The sequence below is a fragment of the Lynx canadensis genome, chromosome A1 (genome assembly GCF_007474595.2).
Source record: "Lynx canadensis isolate LIC74 chromosome A1, mLynCan4.pri.v2, whole genome shotgun sequence".
Classification (NCBI taxonomy): domain Eukaryota; kingdom Metazoa; phylum Chordata; class Mammalia; order Carnivora; family Felidae; genus Lynx; species Lynx canadensis.
In genome coordinates, this window is record NC_044303.2 from 29865691 (window position 1) to 29882925 (window position 17235).

Consider the following 17235-nt stretch of genomic DNA (forward strand, 5'->3'; position numbering starts at 1 on the left):
AGGATAGGAAAAATAACATCATCACAGTACCATTCATACCTAACAAAATTAGTAGTAATTCTTTAACGTCATCTAACATCTATTCCATGTTTAAATCTTCCTGATGGTCTAAGAAGTCCATTGGTTTGTTCAAATCAGAATCTAATCAAGGCCTACACATAGCATTTAATTGTTAGTTCTCATAAAACTCTTTAATTACCACGGTTCTCCCTTCCTTATACCCTGTTTTCATGCCATTTCATGCCATTTCATGCCATTTCATGATCCAGAAACTGGATCAGTATTTTCTTTGGAATCAGGGAAGAATTTGGATGAGCTATTTCTTCAGGTCTTAAGATTTAGGGAGCTAACTTAGAGGTCATGTGGAACAATATAGCAGGGTGTCTGCAGGCACAGTAATGTCATCCATCATGGTGGGACGGTGGTGATGACGGAGTGACTGATGGGACACGTGGGAGTGGCTCCAGGTACAAGATATGGAAGGTTGAGAACCACTCTGATGCAGAGAAGCTTAAATGGCAGTCTAGCAGAACAGCTGCCTTGCCAATGACCTCATTGATCATACTTATGTTCTTATCCTGGACCCAGAGGCCATAGGATCTGTGAACTTGGACTTCATGTGTTTTTCTCAGTACAGACGGTACTCTCCCCCAGCCGCTTTGGCTAGCTGGATTCTGTTGCTAATGCGTCACTTCTTCCATCTTTAGATGGCCTTAGTGATTCTAGTCAGTACAATGAAAATAGTTATTCACACGCCTACTGTGTGCCCTGCAGAAGAGCAGGGGTGTAGAATGCCATTTGTAAGGTGTCCCCTTTCAATCTCAAATTCAAACATGCTTGCTTTTTGGTTTGTAAAAGCTGCTTAGTTGATTCTTTGGGCTTTGAAACCACATGGTACTGATGGGAACTGAAAAAGAAAAATGAATTCTTTCTTGACGTGACCTCTGGGTTAATCTCAGCCATTCTGCTATCCTTCGGGCTCTAACTAGGTAGGAATGTGGAGACATGACAGCAGAGCCCTGGATTCCTTCATGGTCCACACCCATGTGGGCTGATCAGTATGTCTTATACATTCTTTATGATTTCCCAGAATAGCATGCTGCTTTCTCTTTTGGAGATGCGCTCCTTCTCCACCTCCATTGAAACCTCCCTAAGGTTCAGTTAAGACAACAACCCCATGAGGTCTTTCTTGAGCTCTCCAGCCAGGTATTTGTTCCTCATCTCTTTTAAAGTGCTAGCATTCAGTGGCTCTGCTGAAACTAGAACTGGTGCAGACACCAGAGCACTCCTTCGTCCTCTTTCTTCTAATCTCCTCTCAAGACTGTAGCCAGGTGTCTGACCAAAGAAAAAGGGACACATCTCCAACTAGCCAACAAAGAAGCAAAACCAAACGGTGGTGGTAAATACTTGGAAAGTCCTTCTTCTTCTTTTTTTTTTTTTTTAAGTTATTATCGCCTGTGCCTTTTTAGTGAGCGGAAACTTCAGTCCTGCTCCGTGAACAGTTTTGTTTGTCTCAGTGTTTTTTGCGTTCTGGGGATCACGCTAAATGTAGAGGGTACATAGAATAACAATAGCTAACATTTGGATAATGCTTATGAGAGAGCAGGTTCTGTTCTAAGCACCTTATAGTTTTTATTCGCTTAATCCTCGGAACAATGCTATGAGGCTGACACTATTACTGCCTCCATTTTATTTTCAGAGAAACAGAGGCCTTATGAGGTTAAGTAAGTCATCAAGGTTACACAGGCTTTGGAAGTGACAGAGCTGGGGTATGAACCAAGGCAATGTGGCTCAAAGGAAAATAAGACCCAGTCCTTTGGTCCTCAGGTGTTTACAGTCTGAGGGTTCTAACAAAGGGGGCGAATGTGATTCTCTCCCAGTCTTAGGATTTCAGACACATCCTACAGAACTGGAGGTAACCAACAACAGGGTGGACTCTTAGATAAGGCCACAGCTGAGACCGGTGTTGAGAGTGGTTGTCCTGCCATGCACCCGGAAGGCAGGCAGTTGTAGGCAGGGGCTGAACTGAGCTCCCTGTTAAACCGTAAAGCCTCCTGCAGAGGGCGTTATTGGGCGCTGTCCTTCAGAAGTGAGTGGGAGCATCAGCTATATATGGAGGCTGGTCTTTCTCTGAGGAATTCACCTTTTATTCTTGTTCATTACCATCAGTGAATCTAATTGTGGGATGCCATTTTGTGTGGTGTGGACTGACTGGCTATTACCGACTATTATGAGGAGACCTTACTATTTTACCATTTGAATATTTCTTTAGAATTTCCTCACAAAACAACAGATTATATGGCAGCAATGAAACCCTGCTGAACTGAAACCACGTGGAATCGTAGCCAAATGTTGGGATGGCATAGCAGTCCCCACAGAATTTCTCTGGGGGTTTGGGAATGTTCAGAGTAACCCTCTATCTTAAATACTGTGTTTTTTAGCCAAATGGGTTTTCTGAGAAAGAAGAGGTTTTAAGGGCTTCTCTGGAGATAAATGAGCATATAATCATCTGCTCTAGAGGGAAATGGTTCCAAATCTTGGCATAAATCTGAGAAGTTGTTGCCTTAGAAACAACTAATGTTGTGTAACTCTCTTCCCTGGACAACCATTTAGGGTCTCTATAATTTGCTCGCTTCTACCCACGGTTTTTAAACCTTTAACCCCAGGTGAGAAATCTTAATCTCCTTCTCCAGTGCGGATGATAACAAACAACCTTTCTCTCTTCCCCAGACATTAAACATTTGGTGGGGACCTATCTCCTTCTTCTTGAGGGGGATTCTGTTAAGGTGGTGGAGAAAAATCCACAGTGATAGGGCCATTGGGAGTTTGATGACATCTGATCTGGGTTGCTCAGGACTGAGAAATTTCCTGGGTTGCAGGATTTTCACTGTTAAAACCAGAACGGCTGTTCACCATAGTAGTGGCATGGGCAGTACTCTAAGGGAGGATGCCCAGCTCTTTGGCCTCTGGGCTCTGGACAGCTCCAAGTTCCTCCCCTAGCATCATCAGTGGAGGGCCGTTCAGAGCATGGTCCCTACTGAATTGTCTGGTGATTGCTCTTTCAAAGATTCTCTCACAGCAGTTACATTAGAGAAACTGCTGGAAATATTACACACAGCCAGATTCAGTTCAGCTCATTCAATTTTACTCAATTTATCAAGCCTACATGGAGTTTCTATAAATACTATACTAGAGGCAGGGGATACAAAGATGAACAAGGCTCAGCTCTGCTCCCTAGGGACTCTGTCTAATGGGAGAGATGAAGGTGTAAGCAAAGAGACACATTTCAGTGTGATGGGTGCTGTGCCAGAAGTGGCAGCCAAGACATGGGGAGGGGCATTGTTAGAGTAGTTCACTATGTGAGGAGGTCAAGAAAGCCTTCCCAGAGGAGGTAATACGTCAGTGGAGAGTTGGAGGATGAGTAGGCATTTACCAGCCGGACAGTAGGGAAGAGCACTTCAGGCAGAAGCAAGAACATAGAGCAAAAGCACAGAGAGAAGAAATGATCTGTCGAGTAGAAACTTCATGGTACATTTAGGGAACAGCAGGTCTGGCTGGAACACAGTGTTTGAAATAGAAGGAATGGTAGAAGAGGAGCCTGGAGGCAAGGAACAAGACACAGACCATGAATGGCATTGTAGGCAATTATAGTAATCACATGCCCGTCTCCTTTCCCACTTCGCTGTTTTTGTTTTTGTTTTTGTTTTTTTCCAGATGATCCATTCTCCCCCACATAGCCATTGGCTTCTTTGAGCTAATCACAATGATCTCATTTCTCTTGGCAGTGGCTTGTTTAACATTTGAACTGAGACAAAAGTCTGGCCTAAGAGATGTGAGATGTGTTGAGAGCTCCGTAGGAAGAGAAGCCTTCTTCTCCTGCCGGAAGTTGTCATGTCTGCATGTTTGGCAGCCATCTTGTGAGCCTGAGGATAGCTGGCTTGAAGACCAGCTGACCTGCTGAGGAGTTAGGTCAGAAAGATAGGAAGTGCCTCGGGCCTTGGAGTCACTTTCCCTTAGGACATTTTGTTATATGGGATACATTTTACTTATTGTTCTAGCCATTTTGAATTGAGATTTCTGTTACTGGTGGCTGAAAGCCTTTAGTGACGTGGTAAAACACACTAAAAAGTTGAAGCTTTTGGCAACAGGAGAAATGATGTAATATTATGAGTTTTGTTTTAGGATATTGACTCCTACCTGCCAGTAGCCATAATCCCTGCCTTTAAATCCTAGATACAGAAACACATTCATTCATCTAGTATTTTTTGAAACTTATGCAAAGTACAATTCTACATGCTGTAGATACAATGTCAAATGAGATATGCTATGTACTCTTGGGGGCATTTGCAACCCCTTAGTGGAGACTGGCAATTGAATCAACTTCACTGTGTAATGTGGCCAAGTGCTGTGGTAAAGTTACACCCAGGATATTGTAGTGGTGCTGTAGGGCTCCTAAATCAGTCTGATGAATCATAGAGTGCTTATCAAGGAGGTGATGCTTGTGCAGAACCGGCTGAAGACCCCTGAAGCAGTAACTAGCCATCCAGAGAGCTGCATGTAGGCCCAGATGTATCTACATCTCTGTCCTTCTGTTTCTTCTGTGGTCCCTCTGACTTCAACCCATTTCTGGGTGCCAGAGACCTAGTCTTATATTTGCTGTGACTCATCTCTTCTAGGTTTAGTCTCTTGCTTCTGTCTCTTGAATTGGCCGGTTCATCTATTCTAACTTACCTTTTGGTTGATTATATGTTTCCAACTTCCAGAGTCTTTCTGTGTATGTGTTCATATATTCTTGACTTCACAGATTTTGGTTTTTGCCTGCTGTTTCTGAACATTTTCTTGCTGAAAAGGCACCTGGCTCATGTTGAACCTGTCTGACTTTTTCCTACCCTTAACCCTCAAATGGTCTCCATATGTGGGCTGAGATATTAGCTGCCAGGACATATGAATTCAATGTACTTATAATAATGACTGTGAGCCTCACCATGTTGTCATTTTGAGACTGATATAAAAGGTCATATTGGTTTAGAAAACTTTTGGGTAAAAATTAGGTAGAAAATAATTTTCCTTTTCCTTTTGGCATCGTTTTTATTTTGGTGAGGGTGGGTCTGAAGACTTTTCAAATGAGAAACTATATGCACAGCAGTATAACTTTTTTATTTGCCACAATTATTTGTCTTATGAATGATGTTGCTTTCGTGTGGGAAGAGTATTAACAACTCCTTTAACATTACGTGAAAGGCCTTTCTCCAGAGGGTGAAAACCAAAGATGGTTCTCTGGCTTATGTAACCTTTCTAAGAATTGATTAAGTGCATCAGCCCCAGAGGGGTAGGGTATTTGGAAAGGTAGAATGGTTTTCCTAATGGTTTCTTGTAGGTTCAAAACAGCTTACTGTTTACTTTCTAAGGTCACTGAGGTTGAAATTCAGTAGGTAAAAAGCGTTTAAGTAAAGAGCAGAGATAATATTACTTTTCAAAAATTAGAGATGCCACATATTTTCTTTCAGATATTAGATATATTTTCAAGAACTCCATTGAACTTAGAAAAACAATATAGCTCAGTATAAAGTAATCGAGCAACAGAAAAAGATACAAAGAGGAAAAAAAAAAAAGTCACTCCAAATCCCACTACACAGAAATAACCATTGCTAACATCACTGCAAACATTATCCTAAGCATCTCCTTCGGATGAGATTGCTCCTATTCAGAATGCATGGTTTAAGGTCTTCTATTATTTCCATTTCCTGATTGCATTAATGACAGGAAAGGTTTCTTTTCCCTAACATTTTTATTATTAGTTTTGGTTACCCATGGGTTTTGCATGGATAGTGGCATTAAATGACCCTTACTGTGCCATCTTTGACCAAAGTACATATTTCTTCCAACTGGAAAAAATTCATATGAAAGAGGCTTAAGTGTGAGATGAAAATGTGTGGCTTCAGAGCTTTGAGTTACTGATCTCCATGGCTTATACTACTCAGTTCCCTCCCAGGACTCCCATTTTGGGGAGCCATTTATTCATCATCAGATATTATTGATATTCATAATTCATAATTGCATGGAACCACACAAATCCTAGTAAGAGACATAAAAATATGACACACTTTATTGCTTTCTAAGACATAATTCAGCGACAAAGGGAAGTCATCCATTCATTCATTTTACTAATCATTTATGGAGCACCGGACATCTGGCACTGGGTCAGATGCTAGAGACAGAAAGACAATAGATAAAGATGTAGTCTCTGTCCCCAAAGGAGTTCATAGTCCAGTAGGGAAAATAAACACATTGACAAATAGTAATCGCATCATATGACATGTGCCTCTGATATGTAAGTAAACAACAATAACAAGAGATCGAATCTGTCAAGTAGTTTATGAGAAATACAGTTAGTCCTTGAGCATGACTTAGGAAGGAAAGAGTGATCCCATCTTGAGGTCTTCAGGGAGCAGAAGTATTTGAGCTGGTCCTTAATGGATTTGCAGTCTTTTAAATTGGCAGGGATGGGTGAAGATAGCGTTCACAAAGAAGGCAAGGCCATAAGCAAACCAGAGCACAGAGATGGGCAAGAGGGGTGAGAAACGGGGCAATTTAAGTCGTGCAGCCACTGGAGCTGAGTGTTCCTTTCTGGCAGTTGGAAGGATATGGCTTGCGAGGTAAGTTAGGGTGAGGTGGGTGACGCAGAGTTCTGTGTCTTATTCTTTGTACAGTGGGAGGTGACTCCAGGTTGCAGTGAGGGAGTGACGTGATCAAAGCAAGGTTTTGGTGGATTAATCCCCAAGCAGGAGGGATTAAAAGAAGAGAAATGCAAAGAAACTAAAATTTATGCAACACCTGTTACCTGCAAAGCCCTGTGAACTTACTGCTCTTTGATTCTCAGGAATATACCCACAAGGAGGCACTTTTATTTCCATTTTAAGTCTATAGAAGTTGAGGGTCAAATGGCTTATGAAATTTGACCAAGGTTCCAAATCTAGAATGTGAAAGAGTCTGGTTTAGTTTCCCTGCCTGTCTGCCTTCAAAACATGGAACATGGTTTGACGTCCTTCCTCTGCGCCATGACCATGGACTGGCATCACGGAGCTCATAATAGTTACTCTGTTTGTATTGAATGTGCTAAGACACAAAGTTATAAAAATGCATGGTTTGTTCAGGGTACAATCTCTACTCAGCCTTCTCAAGTTGGAGAGAGTTTGATAGACTAGCAGAAGGGTCTAAGCCTTGCTTTAACCCTAAATTGCTCTATTAGACCCTGAACAAGAGCAGCTGGAACAAAGACTCTCACAACGAATATTTCAAGCTTTGATGTTTTATTTCTTTCTATCCAAATAGAGTCTCAAGCCCTGCAGGGAAGGAAGAAAGAGAGGGCAAGTCATGATGGGGGTAATGGGAAGTTTCCTGCTCCAACTTGCTCGGAACATTTTAGCCACCTACTTTACCCAGACGCCCCATGCTGGCAGGTACCAGTAGAGAAACAAAAGAGCGATTTTGGAGTTGTGTGGCCCAGCAGGCCTTCTCTTTGCCCTACCTGCAGGTGTACCCTGTGGGTGTGTGTTCACATACACGTGCTGTAGTGATGGAGTGGTTAAAATCAGCCAAAAGATTTCTCATCTGTCTCCCCTGGATTCTGTTTCTCTAGTGCCATGTAAACTTTCCTAACCTTTTTTTTTTTTTTAAGTAGAAAAATAGTCTGGAGATATGAATATTCATTTAAATGACTTAGAAATACTTTCAAACAGGTTCAGAGGAAAAGAAAGACAAGTGTTAAGGAAAAGAAAGAAAGCGTTAAAAAGCTAGCTCAAAAGCCTTGTGAGTGGATTTTGGAAAGAGACCTTTGATAGGATTTCTGATAAATTTTACATACATAGAGAGGAGGGAAGGAAGAACTCTCGAAGGTGTTCAGGCTGGTAAATTGTGGCATTGGTCATAAATCCTAGAGCAGTGCCACGACTTCCCTGGTTCCTCTTGGGCACATCCCCATTTCACCCCTTCAGAGGCCCCCAGTCAACCAGAGACTGACCCAAGTCAACAGCGTCCTCAGGAAGCTTTCCCTGTTTCTTTGCGTTTCATCTTAGTGCAAAAGAAAAAGACACAGCAATAAGGTTCATGAGGTGGCATGAAAGTCTTCCTTTTTCTAGACGCTTCTTCAGTACCTGGGCTTGGCAGCATCTAGCTTTGCTATGGAAGAACAGTCATTGAGATCATTGCATCAAATATCGTTAGTGATTAAGACTCAATGTGGATGACAGATGGCGGCTCCTAGTTTCTACAGTAGGAGACAGCAGTGCGACAAAGCCCGAAAACAGCTGTAGGGGTAATGGTTGGTGCAGACAGCAGCAGGATGTTGAGCTTGGTTTTGAATGCCATACTGTGGGGGTGACAGGAACAAATTTGAGCACATTCAGAGGAGAGCAATGAAGACCAGGCAGCATCTGGAAATCTAGGGACACTGAGAATGCTTCCTCCAGAAAAAAAAGAGCCTGCAGTGGCACATGACTTTGGAGTTACACTGGTTGTATACTGCTCCGGGCAGACAAAGACAGATGGGTGCCAGAAGTGCATTTTATGAAAGAAATAACTTTTCTAACAATGATAAAATGGGCTGCTGTGAGAGGTCATGAGCTCCCTAAGATCAGAAATGTTCAAGTGTATGCGTTTGGTGACCTTCCAAATCAAGGGTTCTGTGGTTTGATGGTTTCCGAGGGTCTCACAAACGACCTGTTTACACAAGTGCATGCACAACTGTCAGCTTGTTGATGCGTCTTTCCTTGCCTTGCAGTCTCTTTTCTACCCAATGCATGCTGGCTTCTGTCCCAACCACCCCATGGGGACTGCTTCTGTCAAGTTACCAGTAACTCTCAGTCATCAAAGCCCATTGTCTCTGTCCCTATCTTCTTTCAATTTGGGGGAGCATTTTGCACAATGTCAACTCCTACATTCTGGAAACAGATCCTTCTCTTGGCTTTCGTGACCTCATCCTCACCCAGCGGCTTCTTCCTACATCACTGATTTCCATCTCAGTTTCTTGCGAGTTTTTCCGCCTCTGCTCGACTTCTAAATGTTGGAATGCTCCAGAACTCCTCTTAGGATTTCCTTCTCCTCTCTATATTAACTCTTTGTGGAGGTTTAAGAACATGGGTATACATTCCTTGACTTTCTTCTGATGCAGAGGTGGAGTCTATGTCTCCTCCTCTAGAATCTGGGTAGAACTAGTAACTCATTTGTTATGTAGCAGAAGAGATGATTCCTGACACCAGAGGCTAGATCAGAAAAGGCCAGGAAGCTTCTACCTGATTCTCTTGGGACATTGGTCTTTGGAATCCTGAGCTTCCGGGACTGAGGGGGTCACACTGTGGGAAAGCCTAGGCATCTGGAGAGCCCACATGTAGTACTCTAGCCAAAAGCCCAGCTGGGGATCCGGACATTGGGCAACAGAGACAAGCCTTCTCTGTGGTGCTCTGTCCAAACTCTTGACCCACAGAACCTGAGAGTGGAATAAAATGGTTCCTTTATGCTACTAAGTTTGGGTGGCTTGTTATACAGCAGGGTAACTAAAACACTTCCTAAAAGGTTTCATTTTATAGCATGACTTGAAAAATCAACTATAAATGACTTCAAAATCCACTTTCCAGCCCTGATCTCTTCCCAGAACTCCAGACTCTTTAATCTAATTATTTAAGTATCTATCTGATCTCTCCACTTAGTTTTCAGTAAGCATTATCTCAAACTCCATATGACTAAGACATAAAGCTTGACATTAACCCTTGACCTTTCTTTTTCTTCCACTTTTGCCTACACCTAGTTTTTCAAGCAAAAACTCCTTTAGTCTTGCTTCCCCATTTTGCCCTCAAGATGACATCTTATACAATAGCAAGTCTCCACAGTGTCCCTGGGATCTGTCCCTTTCCCTCCATCTCATCTACCTCTGTCCTAATCCAAGTTAACATTTTCTCACCTACTGCAGTATCTGCTTGACCATTTTCCTGTGTCCATTTTTATTTATCCTCTTAAAATCCATTTTTAACATGAAGTCTGTATTAGTTAGCTATTACTGTGTAATAAATTACCCCCCAAACTTAGTGGCTTAAGACAACAACATTTAATACCTCACAGTTTCTATGGGTTAGGATCTGGGCAGTGTAGCTGGGCCCTCTGGCAATTGGTCTCGGGCTCATTTGGGAAGCATCTGCCTCCTAGTGCCCTCATGTGGTCGTGACAAAAATCCACTTCCTGGGAGCTGTGAGACTAAGGGCCGCACTTCCTCTAGGATTGTTGGCCAGAGGCATCCCTGATTTCCTTGCCACATGGCAGCTGGCTTTATCAGGGAAAGGGAGAGGGCAAGAGAGAGAGAGAGAAAGAGAGAGAGAGAGAGACCTAGCTAGTCACAGGCTTTTGAAACCTAATCATGGAAGCGACATCCCATCACTTTTAGCATGTTCTGTTAGATAGGAACAGCAAGTCAGTAAGTCCAGCCCACATTGAAGGGAAGGGGATTTACTCAGGGCACGAAAACCAGGAGCTGGGGTTGTTGGGAGCCATGTCAGAATCTGACTGCCTGCTACATTGCCCCAGTGTGATCTTTTAAAATCATCAATCGCATCATGGTACGCCCCTTCTTAAAAACCTCCGGTGGCAGATATATGCCATCATACGTTTGTCTAAACTCACAGAATGTGCGGTACCAAGAGCAAAGCCTAACATAAACAGTGGACTTTGGGTGGTTATGATGTGTCAGTATAGGTTCATCACTTGTAACAATGCACCGCTCTGGTGGGGAGGTTGATAATGGGGCCGGGGCATGTGAGAAATATCTGTATATGCTTCTTAATTATTCTATCAACCAAAACTGCTCTAAAAATTAAATATATTTAAAAAGCTATCCCCTATTGCACTTTGGAATGAATTCCCAATTTCCTATTGCTTTACAGAGCCCTACATGTCCAGCCTCCACCTCCTTTTCTCACTTCTTATTTCACTACGCTTTCTTTCACCCATTTCACTCCAGCCGCCCCATCTTTCTTTCTGTTCCTTGAATTCTCCAAGTATGCTCCTTCGTTGGGCCTTTGCATTAGGTGTTCTTCCCTTTGGACCACCTTCCCCACGGTGTGTATTGGGATGGCTGGTTCTTTTCATGCAGATCTCAGCTTCCTTGTTACCTCCTCAGAGAGGCCTCCCTGACCACTCAGGGACTCTCTCCTCTCTTGCACGTCCCCCTTTTTGCTTCTCTGCACTGCTCGTCAGTATTGATTATTCTTGTGTGTGTGTATGTTGACTTATTTGTCTGTCTCTCTCCCCCTTTCCCTCCTGCAAATGGAATGTGGGCCCCATGAGAGCAGGGACTGTTTCTGTCTCAGCTTCCATTGCTTTCTCCATCCTCAGATCTGCATCTGGATCCTGGCTGGCTCCTGGGCCGGGCAGGCTCTCTGGGAGCATTTGATCCTGCCGGCTGTGTCCACGGGCACCATCTATCGTCCCCTCATATGGGTGGCCCAAGTAACATCTCCGCTCTATTTAGCTTTTATATTTATACTTAGCTCTTATATTAGATTTTCTATTTATATTTATTATCTTTGCGGGGATTCAACTTTGAATAAATTCCTTGTCAGAAGTCCAGATACCACATGGAAATTGCTTCAGCAGTTCAACCAATGAACAGATTGGATTTAATATATTGACCAGTTCCAGCTTTGGTTGATTCACTCTACATGTTCAACAATATCAATCTCTGTTAAGAGGATTACCAGAGATTTTCCAATATACAGTTTCCATGAGTAAGGTTGTCAGAATAGCTAATAGTTATAGGATACGTCTATGGTGGCAGATACTGTGTCAACTGCTTTATAGGTTTCAACTCATTTAATCAATCAACATTCCCATTCTACAGACGGGGAAAATGAGGCACAGAGAGGCTAAGTAAGCTGCCCAGGGTCACACAGGTAATAAGTGGCGAAGATGGAATTTAACCTCACAGTCTGACTTTAGAGTCCTTGTTCTTAACTAGTGCATGTTCTTGCCCACTCACAGTAGGCAAACTTCTGCAAAAGCCCTCCATCACGACTTAGCACAGGTATAGACCGGTTCCCAGACCCGTGCAATCCCCACTAGGTATTTTTTTTTCAAAACTGTACAGAGCTTCGAGTCTCTTGATTTGTTTACTGTCTTCATTGACTGTATTTCTACCATTTTAGGGACTCTGTTTCAACTATCTGGGAGAGAGAGAGAAATGTCAAAACACAAGCAGAGACATCCTCCCAAGTGCCCGTTGAAGCCGTCGGTGCTACCCAGGGCACAGACTGTCTCTCGATATCCCTCAGATCCACCCTGGCCCGTAGTCGCGGGAGGGCTTTCAGAAATTTGTCTGGTGTTTTGGCAGGAAGAGAACAGCTGTTAGCTTGGTTATCACCTGAAAAATACTCCCTTGCTCTAAAGATGTTATGGGCTCGGTGACGCTCCCTGTGTGCCACCACTGAGCACTCTCCTTTGCTGTCACAGTGCAGGGTTTCCTGTGGAATTGCCTCATTCTTTGTGCACGTGGAGCTATAGCAACCCCCGTGGGGGCCCCCTACCCGACCTTGCTTCCCTGCAAATTTCTCTCCGCACACATTGGGAAATTTAGCTAGTAATTTTCCGGCAAAGCAATTCCTCCTGCCCTGATGATAACGACCAAATGGCGGACAACAGGGACAGCCCCTGTGGCCAAGTACAGAGATGGAATAAACAGCACCCAGCTTCTTATTCCTTCCCTTCTGAGAAGGAATAGTGATGTCTTGCAAGTCAGGAGGAAGACGAGTGTCCAAATAAAAATTATTTATTGAACACTATTCAGGGCCCCTCTGGGAGGACTGTCACTGGTGGGGTTTCCGCAGGGAGCCAGCTGCAGGCTGTGCGTGCAGAGGGCCTGAGCGCGGGCTCCATTTTCTCTGGTACATGCTGTCTCTGGGTGGGAAGAATGCTATTTTTTTGTTTAAGCTGAACACTCACCTGAACAAATAGCAGATGTTGATGAATATTAATTTGTGCTTAGATTAATGCTTCAAAGTGTCAATTTAATTTCTGTTTTACTCTTCAGCCCCTGATTGTAATGAGCTACTTCAGGATGTGGGGAGCATACACCTGGGTGGGGGCGGGGCTGGAGGTCTCCTGGGAGCCTGGCCAGGTCCTCGGGCTTTTATCTCTCTGCAGTGGGACAATTCCAGAGGGGTCCGGGTGGCCCTTAGAAGTCATCCAGTGGCTCACTGGCCCAGTGGAGAGCTGGCAACTCCTCAAGGACACACACACACACACACACACACACACACACACACACACACACCCCAGACAGCCATTTGACTTTGAGGAGAGGCGGGGTTGCTGAGTGCCTGCCCAAGCTGGGCTCTGGGCTGAGTGGACAGGCTGCTGGGTGATGCCATCATGAAGTCCTTTGACGCTACCCCAGGCCATCTCTGTCACTGGATTTGCAGGTTCCTGAGAAATTTCATTCTAATTGTTATCCTTATAGGTCCACATGGTGAGGGGAAGAGGGCCTGCTTTGGGAGTCAGGCATATCAGGGTATAAATCCCAGCCCTGAATTTCATCAGCTTAGGCCCATTTCTTAATCTGTCTGGGCCTGTTTCACTGCTTGTGAAATGGAGCCGTCGAGAGACAAACGAGGTGCCTGTGTCCACGCTTAGCAAGGGCCTGGCACCAACTTCCCTTCCCCCCTTCCCTCCAGAGGGGTAAACCCATTCCCAAATACCATACAAATTGAACTTCTTACTGAGTTTTCAAAATTCTGTCTGTTATAAATGTTTCTCTGTGTTGCCTGATTTCCTAATTCTCCCTGTGCCTCATTAGTAACTTGGTAAGTAAGCATGACAAAGGTTTCTATTTTGAGTTTTCTGCCAGAATAATGTGAATGCTACGATTTTTACAAAGGACACAAATGGCACCGTATTCTACATTCGTCTTGTTTCTCGTTCATCTATGTTGCTGTTTCTTTGTCAGTTGGACAAATAGAATGGCTTCTTCCCTCGTAGGAAATCACCTTCTGTGGCTCTAGCCTCTGGCCTGCCTGGGACTTGCCTTCACCACTTCACTTTCTCCCTCCAACCTTGCCGGCTGTCATCCCACAGACACACAGGTTGATGGCATATTGTCTCTTGAACCGCAGTCAAGAGAATCCTGGGTAGTGACGATGTGCAGAATTGCAAGGCCAAGTTGTCCTGCTGTTGAAACTGTTGATGGCAGGTTTGGGCACACAGTGTGGGTGCCTACCTCCCTCTTGATATTTTTCCGCACTTAGATGTTATATTAGTTTCCTAAGGCTGCCTTAACAAAATACCAAGACTGGGTGGCTTAAAATAACAAATCGGTTATTTCATAGTTCTGAAGCTAGCAGTGCAAAACCAAGAAGTTGGCAAGGCCATAATCCTTCTGAAGTGTGGTGGGGCGGGGGGGGGGGGGGGGGAAACCACTCTGGCCTCATCTAGCCTCTGGTGGGGGCCGTCCATCCTTGGTGTTTCTTGGCTTGTGGCAGCATAACCGTGATCTCTGCCTCTGTCTTCACGTGGCATTCTCCTGTGTCTTCCCATCATCCTGTCTCTGTGCATGTCCAATTTTCCTGCCTCCAAATGTGGACACAGTCCTCTGTCTGTGTCCAAATTTCCCCTTTTTATAAGGACACGAGTCAGATTGGATGGGGTTCCACCTTACCAACCTCATCTGGAATTGGCTAAATCTATAAAGACCCTATTTCTACATAAGGTCACATTCTGAGGTCCTGGGCTCAGGACTTCAGCATATCTTTTTTTTTTTTTTTTCTTTTGCAGGAGGGCGGGGGGAGAAACACAATTCAACCATAACATACATAAATTACTTCTTTTCTTTTTTCTTCCTTGGGGAGCTGGTCAACCCTTCAGGTTTTACCTCTGTTTCAACCCCAATCAGCAAAACTCTTCACAATCTGGCCATTATTCATTTGTCCAATTGCTAAAAAAGTCTCTATTAGACACTTACAGTATGCTTGGTCTGGAACTTCTGTATCATCTCACTGAATTTTCAAACATCCTAAAAAGGTATCATTGTTCCCATTTTACAAAGGAGAAAACAAACACGCAAATATATTCAGACGCTTGCCTGTGTCCTCACAGTCCCTGTCAGAGCTCAGTGTGTGAGCTGAGGGCTTCTGACTTCCAGTCTACTAGGTCAGAACTGTATTGACGTGGCAGCCATCTTTACTTTTCTATTCAACTGTATGTCTCTACCCTTGACCGCAAGAAATCCTGCCTGCCCTTCATCTCGTCTCTTCCTCAACACTCTCTGGTCACTCTCTGTCTTTGTCTGGCTATTTTGGTGACATTGGCCCCTGCCTCCCAATCAGACCTGCGACACTGGCTCCTACTGGCTACTTCTCCCTTGCCCTTGTGTTCTATTCCCTTCCAAGGACTTTTCACTTCCCTGCCTTTCTCCCTTCTGTCTCACTTGCTTTGTTCTCTTGATTCTTTAAACATGCCACTCTCCCCTGACTCCTGGAGTCATTCATCTACGTGAATTTAGCGGCAATCTCTAGCCTTCACATTTATATATTACGGACAGCAGTGTACTTCTTACCATTTGACCTCCTTTTTTTTTTTTTTTTTTAAAGCAACACTCATAGCTTCTGATGTATTTTAAACAGCCTTAAGACACCACTTTATACTGGCACACAGCCCAGTTCCTTACCTCTGCTGCTTCTTCCAAACATGACATTGGTCCCCTGGGGGATATTAGCTGTTCTTTCCCAAGCACTGAGAGGTGGCCTCTTGCTAATGTTATTGTTCAGTGCTTTTTTTTTTTTTTTTTAACACGACGTAAAGCATCTAGGTGTCTGACTGCAGCCACCTGAGCTCATTTTAAAGATCACCTGGCAGGTAGGTCTGCCTGTTAGAATAGCTACCCAAAACTACCTTAGGAAGAGGAGAGGCTCGCATTTTTAAAAACCCTCTAGAAAAGGAAATGTAGTTACTCCCTTGATAACATTAAAAACAAAAACAAAAACAAAAACTCCCAACCTCAGAGCTCCTTATTTTCTTCTGTCTGTATTGTACATGCTCGTGTCCTGAGTGATCTTGTCTTCCTTATAACTTTTTAGGTCCTATTTACATGCAAAAATGTCAAATCTAATTCTCTCGGTGCCATCCCCAAACTCTGTATTTTTAGCTCTCTGCTACCTACCTGGATGTCCTGTGGGCACCTAGCACATAACTGTCCTCCACCCTGGTTACATGTCCCCTTCCACTTCTCGTCTCTATTCGATGAGGCTGGTGTCCACCCCCCATATCCCAAGCTCATTACTATCATTCCTGATTCTGTGTCCAATCAGTTAGAAAAACCCTGCCATCCCAGCTCACACATATCTATATACCTGTCTGTTGATCCTTGTTCTCAACATGGCTCACCAAACTTGAGCCCCATTGGCTGCTCTTTCTCTCCAACCCAAAGAGGCTTCTCTGGAGAAAGTAAACTTGACCACATGGTTGTCTTGGTTTTGATATTGCCCCTGGCTTCCTAATGCCGAGGGCAAATAGCTAAACTCCCTAGGTTGTTATTTGAGGCGCTCACAAATCTGACCGTGACTGACTTCTTATTCCTCAAATTCGGTCCCTCCAACGTCTCCCCACCCCAAGCATACCAATCTTCTGCCAGATGGGGCTTCTCATACCCTTTCATGGCTTTGTGCTTCTGCATGTGATGCCTCCTCTCTTGGGGATAGCCTTTCTCCCCTTCTCTAACTGACAAATGACTTCTCACCTTAGGCTGACAGGAATCCCCCCAGGTAGAATTACTGGCTCTCTCTACTTGCTTCATGGCATTTTGTTCATAGGTATGTGGCCCTACTCTAAGCTTTATAATTATTTCTGTGTTCCCATCTGCCTCCTCTACTGGGCCCTAAACTCGCCAGCACCTAGTACAGTGCCAGGAATTCCATGAGAAAACACGAATGTTTTTGAATGATTGAAAGCATCACAGTCTCTAATTCAACTCCATATCTCTTTATCCCTTTCCCTTCATTCTTCTTTTCTTTTTTTTTTCCTCCATAGAGAAGGATCTGATTATCATAACCCAAAACCCACATTGAGTAAGCTATGAACAAATATATAAATAAACAAAGAAATGTGCTGGAGTCAGAAGAAGAAGAAGAAGAAGAAGAAGAAGAAGAAGAAGAAGAAGGAGGAGGAGGAGGAGGAGGAGGAGGAGGAGGAGGAGGAGGAGGAGGA

At 43.9% G+C, this 17235-nt stretch overlaps 1 protein-coding gene across 1 annotated transcript in view; it reads left to right on the forward strand.

Moving 5' to 3' along the window:
- Positions 1–7450: 7450 nt before the first annotated feature.
- Positions 7451–17235, forward strand: part of LOC115521361 (protocadherin-8-like) — a 59651-nt gene continuing 49866 nt past the window's right edge. The window contains 2 exon segments of the mRNA XM_030326891.1: positions 7451–7543; positions 11380–11493. Coding sequence (XP_030182751.1) covers positions 7451–7543; positions 11380–11493 — 207 coding nt within the window.